Source organism: Microtus oregoni, unplaced genomic scaffold (assembly GCF_018167655.1).
Source record: "Microtus oregoni isolate MIOR12 unplaced genomic scaffold, Mior012 000015F_ref0000493, whole genome shotgun sequence".
Taxonomy (NCBI): Eukaryota; Metazoa; Chordata; class Mammalia; order Rodentia; family Cricetidae; genus Microtus; species Microtus oregoni.
The window spans coordinates 1,613,694-1,637,276 of record NW_024543074.1 but is presented as its reverse complement, the minus strand read 5'-3'; the positions used below and the strand labels follow the sequence as shown (position 1 = coordinate 1,637,276).

At 42.0% G+C, this 23,583-nt stretch overlaps 1 protein-coding gene across 2 annotated transcripts in view; it reads left to right on the top strand.

Annotated features, from left to right (window-relative positions):
- Positions 1-23,583, top strand: part of Socs7 (suppressor of cytokine signaling 7) — a 39,992-nt gene that overhangs the window by 4,405 nt on the left and 12,004 nt on the right. The window contains exons 2-7 of one of the 2 annotated variants that reach the window (XM_041664249.1): positions 7,531-7,595; positions 10,693-10,797; positions 11,233-11,334; positions 12,216-12,346; positions 12,753-12,921; positions 16,439-16,567. In XM_041664249.1, coding sequence (XP_041520183.1) covers positions 7,531-7,595; positions 10,693-10,797; positions 11,233-11,334; positions 12,216-12,346; positions 12,753-12,921; positions 16,439-16,567 — 701 coding nt within the window. The remainder of the gene's footprint in view (positions 1-7,530; positions 7,596-10,692; positions 10,798-11,232; positions 11,335-12,215; positions 12,347-12,752; positions 12,922-16,438; positions 16,568-23,583) is intronic. The other variant, XM_041664250.1, reaches the window with a different exon arrangement.

The window sequence follows — 23,583 nt, the reverse complement described above, 5'->3', positions numbered from 1 at the left end:
GAATGTTGTATACATAATAAATAAATAAAATCTTTTTTTAAAAAAGCTATTTAAAAAAAAGCTTTAAAAATAAAGAGAAGTATGAGGGTCAGCAAGATAGCTCAGCAGGTAAAGGTGTTTGCTGCCAAGCCTGATGTCTTGATTTTGAGCCAATCTCTGGGACCTACATGGTTGAAGGAGAGAACTGACTCTTATAAGTTGTTCTCTGACTTCCACATGCCTGCTGTGGCACATATGTACCCACTCCAGACCTCTTAAATAAATGCAGCTGGGCATGGTGGCACTTGCCTTTAATCTCATCACCCAGGAGGTAGAGGTGAGCAGATCTCTGAGTTTGAGGCCAGCCTGGTCTACATAACAAGTCACAGGTCAGCCAGAGCTATATAAGAAGACTCTGTCTCTTTTTAAAAGATTTTTTTCAATTAAATAAAATAATAATCATAATAAAATAGTATGAGTTAGCTTTGAGATTCTTTAAAGTAAGATTGAGCCTGCCAACTAATCAGGTTTTTGTTCTGAGGAGCTGGGCTAGGCCTTATACCACACATATGTCAGAATTCAGAGAGCTGGGCTTCATGCCTGTGGGCCTTGGTATAATATAGGACTTTGCTATTTCAGGAAAACCAGTGGAGTTCCCTTGTCTGTTTCACATATGTTGAGCTAATTGTCTTCCTTCAGATTTTGTGGAATAAAACCAAACCAAACCAAAACAAAAAAAAACCCCTCATCTCTGCCCTGTTTGAATCATCAGATAGTAACGCTTAGTTGGAAACAGGTACCTTGTTCTCAATATTGTGTACTGAGCTGAACAGTTGAGGCTCTTCCTGGCAGTCTTTATGGTTGTGTAGTGGAGAAATGGAGAGCAGTTCTCTAGTGATTTTTGATTTGTTTGGGGGAGAAGGTGCAGTTCTGGATGGAGAGGCTTCTTTGGCATAAGTTTGGGGCCCTGCTGTCATGGGTAGACTTGGCCAACATCAGAAACTTATTGTTTCTTTGGGTCTTGAGATCCAGGGGGAAGGGATGTATTTTGCTATTGTTGTTTTTCTTTATTCTTACTTTGGATTTTATTAAATAAGATTTTTTAAAAATGTGTATGTATGTATGTATGTATGTGCACATATATGTAGGTGCCCAGTGAGGTCAGAAGAGGACATTGGATGCCATCTGTCTGGTGGTGTTACAGGCAGTTGTGAGTTGCCCTGCTTGGGTACTGGGAACCAAACCTCTTCCAGGTCCTTTGGAAGAGCAGCAAGCAACAGCTGATCACCCTTTCCACACACACACCTGTTTGAGAAAGTCTCACAATGCATTCTGGCCTGGTCTTGAACTCACCATGTAGCCCAACCTGGCTTCCAATTTGAGCTGGTTTTCCTGCCTCAGCCTCCTGAGCTCTGGGATTATAGATGTATACCATTATGCCAGGCCTCATATAACCCAAGATGACTTCAGACCACTGTGTATGTGCTTAAGGCGGGTCTTGATCGGATTCTCCTGTTTCCATCTCCTGTGTGCTGGAATCACAGCCGTGTGTTTACCGTAATAGTCAGGCTCAAAGGGGCCATTTTTAATGATGACATGACATGCCGAGAGCAAGGCAGTGGTGTGGTGTGGTGAGCTATGTTTGGGTTTTTGTTTCATACTCTGTTGACCTTTCAAACTATCTTTTTTTTTTTTTTTTTTTTTTTTTGGTTTTTCGAGACAGGGTTTCTCTGTGTCTTTGGAGCCTGTCCTGGAACTAGCTCTTGTAGACCAGGCTGGTCTCGAACTCACAGAGATCCACCTGCCTCTGCCTCCCAAGTGCTGGGATTAAAGGCGTGCGCCACCACCGCCCGGCTTAAACTATTTTTAAAACTGCTTATGGTTGTCAGCTCTCTCAGAATAAGCTCTCTGGCTTTAAAATTTTTGTCTGTCCACTTGAGTCTTGTGCCTTTAATATTCTCCTTGCCAGCATCATTCCTGAGTCTTTTAGGCTTTAGACTATGCCCCTTATGCCCCTTAGCTTATCCCTAGAAAAGTTCCCTCCTAGAAGTTCCCTCCATCGGTTTTTCAGTTCGTTTACGAGAGTTTTGGATCTGACCTTGCTGCACAGATGTCTGTGTATTGGAACTAAAAATGAACACATGGTTTTTGTGCCTGTAGCACACGAACAGACACACTGGCTTATGACATGTTGGAAATGGCACAGGCTGCCTCTCTTGGCACTGCGTGATTAGCAGGGGCAGAGGTGTGTTGGAGCTACACAAACTAGTGTTTGGGCATCCTAGTTTAGAAGGTGCTTTAGGAAAGGGTACTTGTAAGAGGATAAAGGGATTTATGGACAGGAGTGGTAGACATGATTCATCGTTGGATTTTAGGTTCCTAGGAATTTGAAAACTGGCCAATGATTACATCTCTGTGCTATTGTCCTGTTTAGTCTAGCACTTCTGATTCCTTTTATCTCATTAGTCTGTTGCAATGTAGATGATTTGCAGAATGGAAATGGACAGAGACTTCCCTCACCTACAATTTAGGCAATTACTTACCTGACTCAGAGGACAGCAGGCCCCCAAAAGACCTTTGCCTAAAGCCATTTGTCCATCACTTGAGTCATGACCTACCAAATCTTTCTCCAATGAGTCTGTTCTAAGGTGCAAGTGGCCCTCTGGCAAAGTTAAAAGTACTTAATTTTATACCCCAGTGTTTTTCAAGGTGATGTGGGAAGGTATGATAACCATGAATGTAGTATGGAGGGTTAATTTGAAATTTTATTTGGGCTGGGGATGTAGCTCAATTGGTAGAGCCTTTGTCTAGTATATTCAGAGTCCTGGCTTGGATTCACAGCACTGCAAAATATGTTTATTTGGAGGCCTGGGATGTATGTAGCTTAGTTGGTAGTGTATTTGCCTTTAATGAATGAAGCCTTGAGTTCAGTCCCCAGAAATGCATAAATTGGGCATGCTATACCTCATAAACAGTGTATGGTGGAACATGAGGAGGTAGAGGCAGAAGGGTCAGAAGTTCAGGGTCATCTTCATTTACATATCAGATTCAGGGTCAACATGAGAACCCTGTCCAAAAAGAATTTTTACCCCCCCGAGACAGGGTTTCTCTGTGTTTTGGAGCCTGTCCTGGGACTAGCTCTTGTAGACCAGGCTGGCTTTGAACTCACAGAGATCCGCCTGCCTCTGCCTCCCGAGTGCTGGGATTAAAGGTGTGCGCCACCACCGCCGGGCCAAAAAAGAAAAATTTATCTGGTAGTATTGTCGCTTTCCAAACACTATCTTATCGTATTAGAAATGGGCTTTTATCATCCCAGATATTTACTATATGTAAAAGGTGAGATAGAAAATATATATACTGCGCTGGAGAGATGGCTCAGAGGTTAAGAGCATTGTCTGCTCTTCCAAAGGTCCTGAGTTCAATTCCCAGCAACCACATGGTGGCTCACAACCATCTGTAATGGGGCCTGGTGCCCTCTTCTGGCCTTCAGGCATAGACACACAGACAGAATATTGTATACATAATAAATAAATATTTTTTAAAAAAAGAAAGAAAAGAAAATATATATACTAAAGTAATAAATACATACCCAGGTACTCATTAAGCTTAGCAAATAGGTATAGTGTTATCCATACTTTATCTAGACTCAGTGTTGCTCTCCTCATTATGTTTACCACAACCCCCCAAGGTCACAGCCATCCTCATTTTTGTGTTTAATCATTTCTTTGTTTTTTTAGTCATCTAGATTGGCCTTTTCATTAGACTGCCATCAGAATGCTCACATGGTCCTTGAGATAGAAAATGGGTTTTTAGCTCGGCAGAAAGAAGGAAGCACACATATTTATTATTAGCCTTTCAGCCTCTTAGACCTTTTACCTTTTAGTTTCAAGCCACAAAGTACCCTTCTTTGCCAGGAAAAACCATCTAGCGCTCTCAGATGGCTCTGCTTAGGTTTAAATTCAGATTATTTTTTTTTTCTAGATCCTAGAAACTATGATTTTTCTTCTTCAAAATGTCGGGGGTGGGGGAGAAGATGAGCTGAAGTGAGAAGGCCTCCGCAAGACGTGTGCGTTTGGGTACTGCCGTTCTTGAGAACTTGGCACTAAAGAGACTCGTCCCCAGCATGGGCAGATGGCAGAGGGATGCAGCTTCCTTTGAAAAGAGGCAAACTGCCAAATGGCTGAGGTGTGAACCTTTTGAAAGGCCAGTGCTTTGGGTTTCTACTTGCTGGGTTTAATGTTTTACCCACAAGTCACCAAAGAAGAGTCAGCTTGGAAGCTGCCCGGCTGCTTTAAGTTCATGTCCAGTGGAATTCACCTTCCATTCTAGTCTTTTGGGTTGCTGGCACTAAGCAGTAGTCATGAGCAACTTTTATAAACGGAAACCATGTGTGGTTGTATCTTGTTTTTATGTGGCCTTGTCCCCTGTGTGGGCTGTCGATGTATTCAAGTGTGGATTATTAGACCTCTTAGAAGGAACCTGTGTATGTTTTATCTCTTTCTTTCCTTGAGACAGGGTCTGTGTAGCCCTGGCTGGCCCTGGAACGCACTGTACAGATCAGGCCAGCTTGAACTCACAGAGACTGTCTCTACCTCCCAAGTGCTGGGACTAAAGGTGTGCTAAAAGTGTGGGCCTTTTTTGTTTTTTAAGCTATGGTCTTGTTACATAGCCTAAACCCTTGGACTTCCATCAGTCCTGCTTCTGCTTCTCAAGTGGGGCTATTAAGTAGTTCTCAGCTCTTTCTGACTAAAGTCTTCATGGTCTGGTTTTGAAATTCTGTTGCGTTTTGAGAAGCTCAGGCATCTATATTAAAACATGAAAGCAGAACTGAGCAGTGATGGCACATGCCTTTAATCCCAGAGCTTGGGAGGGAGAGCCAGGCTGATCTCTGTGTGTTTGAGGTCAGCCTAGTCTACACAGAGAAATCCTGTCTCAAAAAAACATGAAACAAACAAAAAAATATAAAAACAGGAGTGGGAGAGGTGGCTTAGCAATTAAGAGCATGTGTTACTCTTGCAGAGGACCTGAGTTCATTTCCCAGCATCCACGTCAGATTGATCACAACCACCTATAACTCTAGCTTCAGGGGATTTGACACCTCTGACTTTCTTTTTTTTTTTTTTTTTTTTTTTTTTTTATAATATTTATTTATTTATTTATTATGTATACAATATTCTGTCTGTGTGTATGCCTGCAGGCCAGCAGAGGGCACCAGACCCCATTACAGATGGTTGTGAGCCACCATGTGGTTGCTGGGAATTGAACTCAGGACCTTTGGAAGAGCAGGCAATGCTCTTAACCTCTGAGCCATCTCTCCAGCCCCCGACACCTCTGACTTTCGATGGCACCTGTACTTACGGCTGTAAACACACAGGCACACATATACATAATTAAAATGAATAAAAAAAATCTAAAAAGTTGAGACAAAAATCCAAAGCTGTGCATACTGGCATATACTTATAGATCCAACACTTGAGAGGTAAAGGCAGAGGAATCATGAGTTCAAGCTCATCCTCACCTACTTAGTGAGTTAGAATCTAGTCTGGGCTACGTGAGATTGTATTTTAAATAAAACAATGAAGCATAAACATGTATTTCACTTTTATTTTTGTTTTGAGACTGGAACGATGGCTCAAGGGTTAAGAACACTTACAGTTGTTCCAAAGCACCAAGCTCAGTTGCCAGCATCCAGAGTAGCTCACAGGAGCCTAAAATCCCCTTTTCCAGGGGTTCCTTATCCTCTTCTGGCCTCAGTGGCTACCCATATACATGTGGCAGACAAACACACTCACGCATATAAAGAAAAACAAGCACGCATTTTTAAAAAATATGCTTTTTTGGGGAAGGCAGATGGTACATGATAGGCAGGTGCTTTACCAACTGCACCTTGGACCCTGAAAACAAATAAGCTTTTTGTTTTGTTTTTGATGGTCTTGAAACTTGCTTTGTAGACCAGGCTGGCCTCAAACTCACAGAGATCTGCCTACCTCTGCCTCCCAAGTGCTGGAATTAAAGGAATGTACCATCAGCACCCTTGAAAACAAATAATTTTTGGTGACTGGAGAGATGGCTCAGAGGTTAAGAACACTGGCTCCTCTTCCAGAGGTTCTGAGTTCAAGGCCTAGCAACCACAGGGTGGCTCGCAACCATCTGTAATGAGATCTGGCGCCCTCTTCTAGTGTGCAGGCAGAACATTGTATGCTAAATAAATAAAATCTTAAAAAAAAAACATAATTTAAAATAGAATTTCATTTTAGATTTTATTCTGCTGTCATAAAGCATTTGGTTTATATTTCAGAACATCTGGAATGCAGACTTTCAGTGATTGAAATACTTGTGTGTTTACTTCTCTCCTTTATTCTCTGTGTGCTTTCTTACTCTATTGGTGCAGTTGAGAGTTAAAAAGAATTTACGCCAGGTGATGGTGGCACACGCCTTTAATCCCAAAACTCGGGAGGTAGAGGCAGGCAAATTGAGGCTAGTACTGGTCTACAAGAGCTAGTTCCAGGACAGCTAGGGCTGTTACACAGAGAAATCTTGTCTCGAAAAAAACAAACAAACAAAAAAAAACTTTCCATTTAATCCTTTGTATCACAGTGTGTCTTGGAGGTGAGTCAGCGATGATACCTGGAGTCAGGCATTGTGAGGCTCCAAGTATAATGTCTAGTGTCAATTCCAGGATGGGATTTAGGCTTTATCAGAACTTATCTCTCACCCTTCATAAGCTTGTAGCCTATTCATATCACCTCAGTAAAATCTTTATCATCTTGAGATAAATGAAAAAAATGTTTTTCAGTTGACACATTTCTGGCTGGAACATCTGTGTTGGCATCTCTTGTTCTTTATTGTTTACAGAAAAAGCTACTTGAAGTAGGTATAGTTGTTACGTTGGTGTGTAATCGAAGGTGGTTTCTGGAGAGCATCAAGCAGAGCTGTGTGACTCAGGGAGGGGAGGGTGTACTTGGGTGCAAGCAGAGCCCCTACCCTAAGAATGTCCTGTTAGCCATGGCCTTGGATCATAGCTCTGGGCTGTGGGCAGAGAGGTGCTCATGGCTTACAATGGCAGTGTATCCTTTAGTGCTCTTCTTAGTCCGGGGTATGCTCCCTGTTTCCTTGACTGTTTGGAACCTTCCTCTCTTAAGTCAGGCCTAGAGGGAAAGCTCTTGCTCCAAGTTGGCAGCTGCTCAGGCCTAAAGCCTCTTGGTTGGCTTTCACATAAAAATCAACTCTGCATTCAACTTCCTTGTGAAATAGTCTTCGTAATTACACTCAAGGTGCTTTATACTTGATGTTCTGGGCATGGAAGGATCCAAAGGGATTGCTATTACTTTGTAGGCTGGTGAATTCAGTAGCCAAATCTATTCAAGGAATTACCTTAATTTATTTCATTCTCTTTAAAATGTAGGCTTTATTACAGAAGTGTTGCCAACATGTCTGTAATAAAGGGTTTGCTTTGTATTTCAGGACATCTGGAATCCAGTGTTTTAGTGATTTAAGTGCATATGTGTTCATTTTTCCCCTTTATTCTCTGTGTACTTTCTTACTTCCTAGGAAACCCAGGTTGACAAGAACTCAAAGTGCCTTTTCTCCGGTCTCCTTCAGCCCCTTGTTCACAGGTAAGGATCATATATCTCTATTCTGATAACTGAAAGTGGGGGTGTTCTGAGACCTCTCAGGGAACACTCTTGCAGATGCATCGCTTGAGGAGCTCCAGGCACCTTTCACACTGTTTGCAATAATTTCCTTCATTCCATGCCCCCTGGGTTTGGGGTGAGGCTGTTTTTATGGCATGCGGAGTGTGCCCTTGATTTCAGATGCTTGACACTTGAAGGTAAAGGCTGCTTCTTGGTAATTGGGTAGCCCTAGCAGTTATGTAGTTCAGGGTCATTACATATAAATTAAAGGCAAGAATTACCAAGATAATAGGCTTACAATGCATAAAAGACTTTCTTGAAGTTATCATTTCTGTCCCAGCTTCCAAGGAAGTTCATAGATTATCTAATAAAAATGACCCATGAGCATATAGTCTAGTTTAAAGATGAGCCGGGTGGTGGTGGCGTAAAGGTGGTGTGGTGGCCTTTAATCCCAGCACTCTGAAGGCAGAGGCACGTGGATCTCTGTAGGTGGAGACTGCTTTTTTGTTTTCCGACTGCTCAGACCCTAATAATCACACAGAAACTATATTAATTAAAACACTGCTTGGCCTATTAGCTCCAACTTCTTATTAACTAACTCTTACATCTTAAATTAACCCATTTTTATTTTATATTTTACCACAAGGCTTGTAGTTTACCGGTAAGATTTCGGGGTGTCTGTCTCTTTGGGCAGCTATATGGCGTCTCCCTGACTCCGCCTTCTCTCTCTTTACATCTCTCTTTACAAACAAACAGCCTCTCATCTCTCTGTGATTCTAGGCCAGCCTGGGCTACAAGAGCTAGTTCCAGGACAGGCTCCAAAGCTACAGAGAAACCCTGTCGCAAAAAAAAAAAAAAAAAAAAAAAAAAAAACAAGAGGGCAAAGGAAATTGCTTGAGTTTTTGTCTTACCATTATAGTGGTTAGCAGTTCTTGCAGCTGTTAGTGATCTTCATTGTGTCTAATTTAAGTGTGTCCTCTTGCAGCAGGGAACACAGTTGCTGAAGTAAAGAGGCTGTTGAGTGTTGTCTTGGTAATGGGGTGCTGCCATGCCATCTCATATTATGGGGGACTTTTCAGAGAGAGACCTTCTGTTCTGTCAGTCAGATGTGAAGCTCCTGGTTGAGTGGAAGCTATAACAGCCTTTTTCATATTGTTTCAAGTCTTAGAGGCCACTTGCCCTACTTGGTTGTGACTGAGAAGCCCTTCAAAAATATAGTCTTTTGGTTGGGTGTTGTAAATCTACCTACTTCTGTAATTCCACCGCATGGGAGGCAGAAGAATAGCCAAGTTTAAGGCCGGTGTGGTCTATGTAGTGATTTTAGGCCGGTTAGGGCTACATAGTGAGACCCTATCTCAAAAAACAGTAATTAATTAATTAGATTTATTTATTTATTTATTTTTGGTTTTTCGAGACAGGGTTTCTCTGTGGTTTTGGAGCCTGTCCTGGAACTAGCTCTTGTAGACCAGGCTGGTCTCGAACTCACAGAGATCCGCCTGCCTCTGCCTCCCGAGTGCTGGGATTAAAGGCGTGCGCCACCACCGCCCGGCAATTAATTAGATTTAAAATGACTTTTTTTTTTGAGACAGGATTTCCCTGTATAGTCCTCGTTGTCCTGGAACTTGCTCTGTAGACCAGGTTGGCCTTGAACTCAGAGGTCTGCCTGCCTCTTGAATGCTGGAATCAAAGGTGTGCGCAACTAAAATGCCAATCTTTAACTTTGGATATTATAATCACCCTTATAAAGGTGATTAGAAGAATTACAATTTAGAATGGATTTCCCAGCCAGTAGGGTCCCAACTGCATAGGTTACAGTGAGTTGTTGGAACAAGTGACATCTTGTAGACATCTATTGTAGTGTTCCCATACACAGAATTCTTTATCTTGTTGGCTACCTATTTTTCTAGTTAATATTTGTTTCCTCCTTAGGACCACGGACATTCGTTGTTTCAGGTTAAGACAGAAGCCTTAGCACTCTTTTTAAAGACAGGATTTCTCTGTGTACCCCTTGTTTATTCAGGAACTCTCTCTGTAGACCAGGCTGACCTCGAACTCACAGAGATCCACCTGCCTCTGTCTCCCAAGTGCTGGAGTTAAAGCTGTGTGGACTTTTATTTCTAAAATGTTTATTTTATATCATGGGTATTTTGTCTACATGTTTGTCTGTGTACCACTTACATGCCTGGTGTATGTGGAGGCTTTTAAGAGGGCATCAGAGACCTTGGAACCTGAGTACAGACAGGTGTGAACTGCTGTTCAAGTGCTAAGAATTCAATCTTGGTCCTATGGAAGAGAGCCAGTGCTCTTAACCCCTGAGCTATCTCTCTAGCCCTGGAATGATAGGATTTAAAAAGAAAAATTTTAAGTTTTTTTTTTATTCCTTTTCTGTTTACATTTTATTTATGGATTATGTGCCATATCGTGAATGTAGAGTTCAGAGGACAATTAACAAGAGTCAGTTCTTGTCAGGGCACTGGTGGTGCACACCTTTAATATTAGCACTGGGGGGGGGGGCAGAGGCAGGCAGATCTCTTTGAGTTTGGGAACAGTCAGGGCTACATAGAGAAACTCTGTCTTGGGGGAAAAGTCAGTTATTTTCTTCTACCATGTGGAGTTTGGAGGTTGAATTCAGATGAAGAGGTTTGTTAGTAAGTCCCTTTACCTACTGAGCCATTCTGCCACCCCTGTTTTTCTTATGTTATGTATATAAGTTGTTTTGTCTACATATATGTGTGTACTGTGTGTGGGCTTGGTGACTGTGGAGAAGGCGCTGAATCCGCTGGTGCTAGAGTTAAGGATGGTTATGAGCCCAAGTGAGTGTGGAGAAGCAGAACTGGGTCCTCTGCAAGAGCAGCCAGCCTTTTAACCTCTGAGCCAGCACACTAACCCGAGAACAACTGAATTCTAAGGCAGTTGATGTTCAGGGTGATTCCAGGCTGGAGAACATCAAATTCTAAGCTTTGGAGCCCTCAGCCCTCAGTCCTCTGGCCTCTCTTGCTTGCCCTTTATTTCCCTTTCTTCTTGGCCTCAGCTTTGGGCACAGGTCTTCTGTAACATGCTTGCTGTGTGACTCCCTCAGGTGAGACAGTGTCGCTTGTGGATGTGGACATTTCTCAGCGGGGCCTGACCTCTCCACACCCTCCAACTCCCCCTCCTCCTCCAAGAAGAAGCCTCAGCCTCCTAGGTATAGTCTCTGACCTGCCCTTTTGCTATCTTGCCCTAGAGGGAGGGTGAACTCTAGGGACTTGTTCTTTTGTCAGGAGCCAGATTAGTTTCTGGGTTTCTATTGATGACCCAATTATTTCCTGTCCCTTTCTCTACACTTCCGTCATATCCTTAGACATGTAAATGGGTGGGCATCTTATCTGCATGCAGTAATATTTACTGTCCATGTGTTGACTAGCTTCACATTTACCTTGCCCTCAGTCTGTTGCTACTGAGCTGTTTTCTAAGCAAAACAAAGCTGGTTAGGATGACTTGCCCATGGTGCATAAAGATGATGAGTGAAGGCCAAGCTACTTTGCCCCAGAGGGCAGCCTGAAATCCTCTACTCCTCTGCCTTCACCTCACTGTATGTGCTCATTTTTGCTGAACCTCTTGCTTTTGTTCTCTCTTCTAGATGATATCAGTGGGACGCTGCCTACATCTGTCCTTGTGGCTCCGATGGGGTCTTCCTTGCAGTCTTTCCCCCTACCTCCGCCTCCTCCACCCCACGCCCCAGGTTAGCTTAGCTTAGAGGCAAGACTTGTAAGAGTGGAAGGATGGGAGAAGTCTATTTATGGAACTTACAACTTAGGAGAAAGCCTCAATCTTTATCCCCTCAGCTGGACTAGAACTTGAAAATGAGTCCAAAAAATATTTTTTTTTCTAACCTGTTTCTTTATGGAAGTAAATCTTATTTTTCTTAGAAATAAAAGACTGGGATTTTTGGTCCTTGCTTCTGGGGCTGTTTTACAGTCTCTGAGTAGATATCACTTAAGAAACTGCCTTAATGTCAGTTCAGTGAACAGGTTGAATATGTTGCTGGTTATCAGAGTTCTGTGTTTTTTTTTCTAAGCTTTTTGGTATTTACCGCAGCCTTGTAAATAAGTACCAAGCATTTAGTAGCCCATACCTGCTTTGCCAGCCTCCGGTACCCAAGGAATAAAATGAATGAAATCAGCATTCTTTTCTACTTGCCTGGCAAAATCGTTACTCTCCCTGGGCAAGTAAGCGAGTCACTATTTCCAAGGCTGCTTTACCGGCACTTCACTTCGAGGTGGGAGAAGTTGGAATCGCTCTAGGCTGGTGAAGCCCCTGAAGTAGTCACCTTAGTCAGGTTAGTGAGCGGCTCCCCTACTGCTTTCCTGGGGTTGAATGCCCCCACCCATCCTTCACAGCTTACACACGAGCCCACACAGCTTTTTGTTCCAGCCCATCCAGCTCTTTCCCACTGCTTTGGCTTCCACCCTCTCCAGCTTAGCTTCTAATGCCTTGTCCTTCTTCAGTTAGCATCTCTTTCTCTCTCTCTCTCTTTTTTTTTGGATGGGGAAAGGGGAAAGTCTGTCTATGGGTGGGAGCAGTGTAGATAAAACAAGTGGTCTCCATTCTCTTGCCCTGCAGATGCATTTCCCCGGATTGCTCCCATCAGAGCATCAGAATCCCTGCACAGCCAGCCCCCTCAGCACCTCCACTGTCCCCTCTACCGGCCCGACTCAAGCAGCTTTGCAGCCAGCCTTCGAGAGCTGGAGAAGGTAGGTGGTGTGATGCCGGAGGGCTGGCAGCTCACCTGTCCTCCCTACTCTAGGGTTATGCCTGGGCTGTCCTTCCTGTTTTTAGAGGAAGAAGAGTTTCTGTGCTTCCGTATTCACAGTGGCTAGACAGTAGGTTCTTGTTCACGCCTTAGGAGAGGAAGAAGACACTGTAGAGAATATTTGGAATAGTTTAAGATGGTTTTGCGAGGTAAACTGACCCAGTTTCCTCTTGCCCTCATAGGGTCATTTGTAATAAAATGTAGAATTAGTCTTCTGGTGCTGGGGAGGAAGGAGCCTGGTTTTCACTTTACCTTCTCAGATATTTTGGAGAGTGGGGGAAAATAGATTGTGCCCAAGATGTTGGCGTTTCTCTGCTAACTACTGTACTGTTTCTTATCTTGTATAGTGTGGTTGGTATTGGGGGCCTATGAATTGGGAAGATGCAGAGATGAAGCTGAAAGGGAAGCCAGATGGTTCTTTCCTGGTACGAGACAGCTCTGATCCTCGTTACATCCTGAGCCTCAGCTTTCGATCACAGGGTATCACCCATCACACTAGAATGGAGCACTATAGAGGTAGGAGGTGCTGCTATGGGAGAAAGCCTTTCTTCAGCTTTGCCTGCTTTTGCTGAGTTAGTTCCCTGACCTCCTTTTTAAGTTTTATTTCATTATTTTTGTTTTATGTGTGTGGGCCTGAGCATATGTATGTATATGCACTACCTAAAGAGGGTATTAGGTCTCCTGGAGCTGGAATTATCAGCAGTTATGAGTGGCCTAATATGAAGGTGTTCTACACTACAGTATCATTTAGCCAAGATTAATACTCTGCAACTCACTATGTAGACAGGCTTGCCTAGAAGTCAGAGATCTGCTACCCCTGCCTCCCGAGGGCTGGGATTAAAAGTGTGTACTACTGTGATCAGCCCAAGATTTAATTCTTTATGTAAAAAATAGTAGCCTAGGAGTGATGGTAGCTGATATATATATATATATATATATATATATATATATATATATACACACACACACACACACACACACACACACACACACTAGTGTTCTGCCTGCATGTAAGCCTGCTCACCAGAAGAGGGCACCAGATCTCATTACAGATGATTGTGAACCACCATGTGGTTGCTGGTAATTGAACTTAGGAAGAGATCTGAGCCATCTCTCCAGCCCCATCTTCTAAATAATCTTTTAAAAATAAAAGCTGGGCCAGGCAGTGGTGGTGTATGCCTTTAATCCCAGCACTTGGGAGACAAAGGCAGGCAGATCTCTGAATTGCAGGCCAACCTGGTCTACAGAGTAAGTTCTGGGACAGCCAGGACAAAGAAACGGTGTCCTGAAAAATAAAAACAAAAAAATAAAAATAAAAGTGAACATCTTTGTGATTTAAAAAAAAAACATTTATCTTTATAATTGTTTTAAATACATAGATACCTGAGTTGCATGTAAAATTTGTTGGGGGTGGAGATCATATGTAGAAAAAGTTTAAGAAGTCATAAATTGCCAGGAGGTGGTAGTAGCATATGGCTTTAATCCCAGTACTTGGGAGGCAGAGACAGGTGGATCTCTGAGTTTGAGGTCAACCTGGTCTACAGAGTTCCAGGACACCCAAGGTTACACAGAGAAACCTATCTTGACCGCCCCCCCCCCAGAAAAAAGCCATGAATTAGGTTAGGAGAGGTGGCTCAGTGGTTAAGAGCACTTGTTGCTCTTTCAGAGGCCCAGAGTTTAGTTCCCAGCATCCAAGCCAGGTGACTCACAACTGTTTATAACTCTAGTTCTAGGGGATCTGATGACTTCTTTTGGCCTCCATGGGTTCCCATACATACATGGAACACACATACAAAATAAAAATAAACCTTTAAAAAAAAGAAGCAGCAGCAGCAGCCATGGATGGATTAGCTAAGTGTTGAAAATGGGATTTGGTAAGAAGCCATCACTGCCTATTTTTCTGCTGTTCTACAAAAGCAGAATGACAGATAGACCAGTTATGAAATAAATTATTTTAGAATGAGATATTTTGTTGAAACTATTAGACTGATAATTGGCCAGACTCTGGGAATGGTAGATGAATACTGGATCTTTAGGTTCATGATAGATGAGGAAGTGAGAGCTCTCCTGAGCACTACTGCAGTGACTTTGTGGTTAAAGGTCCTTTCTTACATAGTGGGGTTTTTAGAAAGAAACTTTATTTCTGGTGCCTGTTGGTAGTGGGTCATGCACTCATCATTTTCAGTGATATGTAAGAGTAACTGCAGAGACTCCAGTCTGCAGTTCCGTGGAGCAATTAGTTATCACAAATTACGTTTTTTTTTGAGGGTGTTTCTTTTGGAACCTTGTATTATGTCATAGGAGTTCAGATTCTCTTTTTCCTTTGAGACTCTGGAGTTGGAGGAGGAGGACTTGCTAGTATTCTGGGCATGGGTTTTAGAAGTTCAAGAAGGAAAGGTGGCTGGAGAGATGGCTCAGTGGTTAAGAGCATTGCCTGTTCTTCCAAAGGTCCTGAGTTCAATTCCCAGCAACCACATGGTGGCTCACAACCATCTGTAATGAGGTCTGGTGCCCTCTTCTGGCCTGCAGACATACACACGGAACAGAATATTGTATACATAATAAATAAATAAATATTTAAAAACAAAAAAAGGCAAGACTGACTTTACTTTTTTTGTTCTTGCTGTGTAAGAATGGCTATTTGAAGGAGGGAATGGTGTGCATATTTGCAGGCTTGGATCTTAGATGATCATTCACACATATTACTACAGTTCTTACCTCTCACATCCTTTTTTTTTTTTTTTTTTTTTTTTTTTGGTTTTTCGAGACAGGGTTTCTCTGTGGTTTTGGAGCCTGTCCTGGAACTAGCTCTTGTAGACCAGGCTGGTCTTGAACTCAGAGATCCGCCTGCCTCTGCCTCCTGAGTGCTGGGATTAAAGGCGTGCGCCACCACTGCCCGGCTCTCTCTCACATCCTTTATACTGTGTGCATCTCATTACATAATAAGTGTACTTAGACATTTAGAAGTAAAAATATGGGAAGTATGTCATTTAAGGAATAGTTTACGTACGGAAAAGAAGATCTTCTCTAAATTTAATATTTTTACATTGTTTTTAATTTATGCATTTTGTGTATGCATGTGTGAACACGTTTATGCTAGCTACCACACGTGTATGGTAGAACAATTGGAGAGAATCAGTTCTTTCCTCCTGCTGTGTTGGTTTTAGGGCGAGGACTCAGGTTGTCATTTTTGGTGGCAAGCACCTTTATCCACTAAGCCATCTTGCTGGCCTTATATTTTAAGAGTTTTGTTTGTTTGTTTTGTTTTTTGAGAGAGGTTTCTCTGTGTAGCTCTGGCTGTCCTGGAACTTACTCTGTAGACCAAGCTGGCCTCGAACTCACAGTCTCCTGTCTCTGCCTCCTGAATTCAAGGTGTATGCTATCATAACCAGCAAAGTGAATTTTTCAAAATTACTATTTTTAAAGATTTACTTATTTATTAAGTATACAGTGGTCTGCCTGCATATGTCCCTGCAGGCCAGAAGAGGGCACCGTATCTCATTACAGATGGTTGTGAGCTGTCTTGTGGTTGCTGGGAATTGAACTCAGAACCTTTGGAAGTGCAGCCAGTGCTCTTAACCTCTGAGCCATTTCTCCCACCCATCAAAATTATTTTTTAAAAATTTAAGAATTTAATTATTAGGCCAAGTGGTGGTGGCTTATGCCTTTAATCCCAGCATTTGGGAGGTAGAGGCAGGTAGATCTCTGTCAGTTCCAGAATAGCCTAGACTACAGCGTGAGTTCTAGGACAGCCAGAGCTAAACAGAGAAACCCTGTCTCAAAATAACAAAAAATAAAAATAAATAAATAAATAAATAAAAATGTTGAAACCGGCCTCTCAGATCATTTGAGGTTTTTTATTTGGTTTATTTGGTTTGGGTTTTTGTTGTTGTTGTTTTTGTTTTTAGAGTTTTGCTATATAGTCCACTCTGACTTCTAATTCAAATCTACCTACCTTAGACTCATGACAAGGATGTGATACCACACCCCACCAAAAAAGTTTGTAAATTTACTCTTTAATCTTCCATTTCAGGAACCTTCAGCTTATGGTGCCATCCCAAATTTGAGGATCGCTGTCAATCTGTGGTAGAGTTCATTAAGAGAGCCATCATGCACTCCAAGAATGGGAAATTTCTCTATTTCTTGAGATCCAGGGTTCCAGGTAAAGCTATAGTTATAGTAATTATTATTGTTGTTGCTTTTTAGAGACAGGGCCTTATTGTGTTATTTTAGGATGGTCTTAAACTTCCTGTGTAGCCCTGGCCTTAAACATATGGTCCTCTTGCCTGAGCCCCTGCTAGTTATATGAAATATAAAACCTAACTTGGAAATGATCTAGTATCCTACCAGAATGCCCCAGCTGCCAAACAAAGGTCACACCTGAAACTTTCTGACCTGTCTATTGTAGGAACCCCTTTTCCTGCAGAGTCCAATGACTAGTCCCAGCCCTTGTACATTAACCCTGTAATGTTCTGAAAAATGATTTTTCTTCTCTGACCATGTGAATGGTCATCTCTGAAACCCAGGCATCTTGTACCATTTGACACTGCAATGGCTCCTTACCGCTGTTACAGGTGTCTTGACTCCTGTGAAACAGAAACTGAGAACTCCCATGTCACTTCCCTGGGGACAGGGATGTGAGAGTGGGCTCACTGGAAAGGCTGTGTGAGTGGGTCCAGGAGGCTGGCTCAGTTGTTTAGGAAAAAATGCCTGCTATAGATTTGTCCATACTGTGCTAGCTGGTGATGTGGAGTGGGGTTGTTGTTGTATTTGGTATATTGACATCTCTACTGTTGTTAAAGACAAAGATTTCTCTCCATTCGGGAACGCTGTCCTGTTCTTGGCTTCACTGGTGTGGTCATATAGTCAACCAGCCACTCAAGAAGGCGCTTGTCTAGTCTCTGTCAGAGAAGGTGAAGGAATGGTTTAGAGGAAATTGGTTTTGAGCATTGGGTAAAGAACACTAACAAGCATATTAATGTGAGGAATTTGTAGGATACAAGCAGAATTTTGGTGAGAGCTTCGGGCTTTCACTTTGAATCAAATTAGCTTCCTAAGCAGGGTGCCAAGAAATGGCTCTAAAATGTCGGAGGTGTTGGGGAGCCTTGGGCAGAACATCAGGAACAGGATCAGGCCAGGTGACAGTGATGTTTGTATAATATTGGTGATTTAAATAAGGCACGACAGGGTGTGAACTGTATTAATTCTCACTTCATTTGGTATTTGCTGCTGTGCTGCCAACACCATCGGGGCTCATGTGTTTGTCTCAGTTGAAGGAAAATGCTAGAATTCTTCAGGATTGACCCTGCTTAGCAATTTTTAACATTTGTGGATATGATGGATACTTATTTAACATTTACTTGTAACTCAGTATAAAAAGTAAGCTAGCCGAGCCGGGCGATGGTGGCGCACGCCTTTAATCCCAGCACTCGGAAGGCAGAGGCAGGCGGATCTGTGTGAGTTTGAGGCCAGCCTGGTCTACAGAGCTAGTTCCAGGACAGGAACCAAAAGCCACAGAGAAACCCTGTCTCGAAACCCCCCCCCCAAAAAAAAAACAAAAAACAAAATATTTTTAAGTAAAATATCGTTCTGTCTGGAATTTACCTATTGTAACCCCATGGTTACAATATGGCTCTCTGAATTTCCTGTAAAAATCATCATTAGATTCAAAGACTTGACCCATCCAGTTTGGACATATGGTGGAGGAGGGCTAACAATGCCACTTTTCCTAGATATAAAGTGAACACCATTCAGGCAGAACTTGAGCACTGCCAGATACTGCACAACTTTTCCCATAACGCTACCTGATTTCCTTCTTTGTTGTTAGTTAAGATTTCCTTTTGTTTTTCTTTTGCCCCCAGCCCCCGGCAATGACGTATAGACCTTACTGGCCTCAAACTGACTATATTGCTGTGGCAGACTTTGAATTCCTGAGTCTCCTGCCTCCACCTCTCCAGTGCTGGCATCAAAGTGTGTCTTTCATTTTTCTATTACCAGTACTTGGATCACTGAAGTGCCTATCTCTGTACACAAAAGTTTAGTCTTTACAACTGTCCTAGACTTACAGAGATTCACTTACTTATATGCTACTCTGCCTCTAATGCTGGGATTAAAGGCATGTGCCACCATGCCCAGTTTTAAATCTCTTTTTAATGCTGGGTGGTGGTGGCACATGCCTTTGATTCTAGTACTTGGGAGGCAGAGACAGGCAAATCTCTTTAGTTCGAGGCCAGCCTGTAATGGTTTACAGAGTTAGTTCCAGGACAGCTAGGGTTATTATACAGAGAAACTCTATCTCAAAAAAAAAAAAAAAAAAAAAAAAACCAACCCAAAAAACAAACTCTTTTTAATTTTCCTCCTTTTTTTAAAAATCTTTTTAAAAAATATTTATTTATTTATTATGTATACAATATTCTGTCTGTGTGTATGCCTGCAGGCCACAAGATGGCACCAGACCCCATTACAGATGGTTGTGAGCCACCATGTGGTTGCCGGGAATTGAACTCAGGACCTCTGGAAGAGCAGCCAGTGCTCTTAACCTCTGAGCCATCTCTCCAGCCCTCTTTAATTTTCTTCTATTTATTTATTTATTTATTTATCTATCTATCTATCTATTTATTTATTTATTATGTATACAAGATTCTGTCTGTATATACCTGCAGGCCAGAAGAGGGCACCAGACCCCTTTACAGATGGTTGTGAACCACCATGTGTTTGCTGGGAATTGAACTCAGGACCTTTGGAAGAGCAGGCAATGCTCTTAACCTCTGAGCCATCTCTCCAGCCCCCCCTCTAATTTTCTTCTTGTTATTTGTCTTCTTCATCTTCTTTCTCCTCCTCCTCATTCGTTTTTCTTATTTGTTAATGTATTTTACACACACACACACACATATATATAAATGTATATATATATATATATATTTTTTTTTTTTTTACTGAGCTCTATATTTTTATCTGCTCCCGTCCCTGCCTCTCCTAAGGTCCCCATGCTCCCAATTTACTCAGGAGATCTTGTCTTTTTCTATTTCCCATGTAGATTAGATCCATGTATGTCTCTCTTAGAGTCCTCATTGTTGTCTAGGTTCTCTGGGATTGTGATTTGTAGTCTGGTTTTCTTTGCTTTATGTTTAAAAACCACTTATGAGTGAGTACATGTGATAATTGTCTTTCTGGGTCTGGGTTACCTCACTGAAAATGATGTTTTCTAGCTCCATCCATTTGCCTGCAAATTTCAAGATGTCGGGGGTTTTTTTTGTTTGTTTGTTTGTTTGTTTGTTTGTTTTGCTGTGTAGTACTCCATTGTGTAAATGTACCACATTTTCCTTATCCATTCTTTGGTCGAGGGGCATTTAGGTTGTTTACAGGTTTTGGCTATGACAAACAAAGCTGCTTATGTACATAGTTGAGCACATGTCCTTGTGGCATGATTGAGCATCCTTTGGATATATACCCAAAAGTGGTATTACTGGGTCTTCAGGAAGGTTGTTTCCTAATTTTCTGAGAAATTGCCATACTGACATCCAAAGGGGTTGTACCAGCTTGCACTCCCACCAGCAATGCAAGAGTGTTCCCTTTACCCCACATCCTCTCCAGCATAAGTTGTCATCAGTGTTTTTGATCTTGGCTATTCTTACAGGTGTAAGATGGAATCTCAGAGTTGTTTTGATTTGCATTTCTCTGATGACTAAGGATTTTGAACATTTCCTTAAGTGTCTTTCAGCCATTTTAGATTCCTCTATTGAGAGTTCTCTATTTAGGTTTGTATTCCATTTTTTTATTGGATTATTTGTTCTTTTGATGACCAATTTCTTGAGTTCTTTGTATATTTTGGAGATCAGATCTCTGTCTGATGTGGGGTTGGTGAAGATCTTTTTTCATTCTGTAGGCTGCCGTTTTGTTAACTTTTTATAGAAGCTTCTCAGTTTCAGGAGGTCCCATTTATTAATTGTTTCAGTGTCTATGCCACTGGGGTTATATTTAGGAAGTGGTCTCCTGTGTCAAGGCATTCAAATGTACTTCCCACTTACTCTTCTATGAAGTTCAGTGTGGCTTTTTGTTGACTTGAGTTTTGTGCATGGTGATAGACATGGATCTATTTTCATTCTTCTACATGTTGATATCTAGTTATTCCAGCACTGTTTGTTAAATATGTTTTTTTTTCCATTTGATATTTTTTGCTTCTTTGTCAAAAATCAGGTGTTCAAAAGTGTGTGGATTGATATCCAGGTCTTCGATTCGGTTCCATTGGTCCTCCTGTCTGTTTTTATGCCAATACCAGACTGTTTTCAGTACTGTAGGTCTGTCGTAGAGTTTGAAATCAGGGATTGTGATGCCTCCAGAAATTCTTTTATTATACAGGGTTGTTTTGGCTGTCTTGGGTTTGTTGCTTTTCCATTCCGTATGAAGTTGAGTACCGTTCTTTCGAGGTATGTGAAGAGTTTTCTGGGATCCTCTTTTTTTTTTTTTTTTCCCCCTTTCAAGGCTGAGTTTCTCGGTGTAACAGTCCTGGCTATCCTGAAACTCCCTCTGTAGACCAGGCTGGCCTAGAACTCAGAGATCTGCCTGCCTTTGCCTCCTGAGTGTTGGGATTAAAGGTGTGCGCCATCACTGCCTGTCTCTCTTTAAGTTTTAAATATTTTTGGTTTGTTTTATTAATTTTTTATTTAGAATTATTTATTTTGGGCTGGAGAGATGGCTCAGAGGTTAAGAGCACTGGCTGCTCTTCCAGAGGTCCTGAGTTCAATTCCGAGCAACCACATGGTGGCTCACAACCATCTGTACTGAGATCTGGCGCCCTCCTCTGGCGTGCGGGCATACATGGAGGCAGACTGTTGTATACATAATAAATAAATAAATCTTTAGAATTATTTATTTTATATGTTTAAGTGTTTACCTGAATGGGTCTTCCTGCCTCAGTTAAAATGATCAAGATTATCCTACACAGGCATGCTCAAAGCCCATCTCCTAGGTGATTGTAAATCTGTTAAAATGGTAATGCTAACCATGTTCATGGTCATGTTACAATATCTAATATAACACAATATAATGCTTGGATTCAAGCACCTTTATGCACTGGGCCACCCTGCTGACCCAACAACAAATTTTTAACTGTGAGTTCCTCTAGAATCAAATAAGCTATATACTTCAACTTTGAAGGGCTCCTGGGCCTATGAGCTTAAATGAACCCAAGTCTTCACAAGATGGGCCTCCAAGGGGTGAAGTTTTCCCTCAGGATTCCTTTCCTGCTGTGTTAGTAGACATAGGAGATATCTCTACCATGGTGCTGAGTTCTATAATTACAGCTGCTTTCTCAGCACTAACCTGAATGCTCTCTTGTGTTGAAATGGCCTATGCCAAACAAATTAGTCCATTAACTTTCAACTTTTCTCAGGTTCTCAGGACATAAACAGAATGAAGGCACATTCTTGGCTAAGACAGTACTTTAATGGCCTCCAGCCCAGTTCCTGATAGAATTCTTGCTCCCCTCTGAAACCTCATGAATGGGCCCCCACTGTCCAAATTTCCTCAGTATTCTTGTTTACCAAGTTCCCAGGAGAATGGCCAGTTAAGCTCAGCTTCCAGCACTCAAGAGCATTTTAAATACACTGTTCCAAACTCTTCTATATTCTAGCCACAAAACAGTTTCAGTGGCCTAAGGACCATATAACCAGGTTTATCAGCAATGACCTCATCCCACTCCTGGTACCAATTTCTGACTTAGTTTCTTTTCCTGTTGCTATGATAAAATATTCTCAAGCAGTCTAAGGGAAGCCAGAGATAGGACTTAGTGGTTACAAGCATTTGCTGCTTTAGCAGAGAACCTGTGTCCCATTTCCACCGCCCACACGGTGTTAACAACTGTCTCTGATTCCAGTTCCCAAGCATCCAGCTCCTGCTTGCTTCCTCGTGCCAAGCATGCATGTAGTGCACGTATGTGTAGGCAGAACACTCGTCCTCATAAGATATAAATGAACAAATCTTTTTTAAAAGAGTGCATAACTACTCTTGCAGAGGACTCACGCTTGTTTCCCAACACTCATATTGGATGTCTCATAACTGCCTGTAACTCCAGCTGGTGGGGGGAATCCAGTACCCTTTTATGGTTCCATGGGTGTGTGTACACTTGTGCACATAAACTCAAGCAGGCACACATAACATGCACATAATAACTAAAAGTGAGTTCTAGGCCAGCCAGGGCTATATAGTGAGACCCTGTCTAAAAAAAAAATTAAAATAATATAACAATAAAAATAATATAAAATAAAAAGCAACTTAAGGGAAGAGGGTTTACTTACTTTTTGAAAGATTTATCTATTTATGTTATGTGTGCCTTAGTTATGTTATTATTGCTGTGATGAAACATCATGATCAAAAGCTACACAGCACTCGGGAGGCAGAGGCAGGCGGATCTCTGTGAGTTCGAGACCAGCCTGGTCTACAAGAGCTAGTTCCAGGACAGGCTCCAAAACCACAGAGAAACCCTGTCTCAAAAAATCAAAAAAAAAAAAAAAAAAAAAAAAAGCTACAGAGCAAATTCCAGGATAGGATCCAAAGCTACACTGAAAAAAAAAAAAAAAGGAAAGGAACTTGGGGGAGTGTCTTAGATAGGCTTTGTATTACTGTGAAGAGACATGATGACCACAGCAACACTTATAAGGAAAATATTTAGTGGGCTGGCTTACAGTTCAGAGATTCATCCATTATTCTCATGATGAGTCCCACATCTTTCACAGGCTACAGGAAGTAAGCTCAGACACTGGGTGGTGCCTTGAACATATGAGAGACCTCAAAACCTACCCCTGCAATGACGTGACACACTTCCTCCAACAAGGCCACACCTAGTCCAACAAGGCCACACCTAATATTGCCAGTCCCAGTGAACTTATGGGGGTTTGTTACATTCCAACTACCACAAGGGAGCAAAAGAGTCACAGTCCATCGAGGGAAGCAAAGACAGAACTCAAACCAGGTGAGAACCTGGAGGTAGGAGCTGATTCAGGCCATGGAGGAGTGCTGCTTACTGGTTTGTTCCTTCTCATGGCTGCTTATTAGCTTGTTTTCTGACAGAACCCAGAACTTCAGCCCAAAAGTGGCACCACCTACAGTGAGTCCCCCATTCAATCACTAATTGAGAAAATGTCCAATGAAATGAGACAGACAAAATAGTCTGCCTATCAG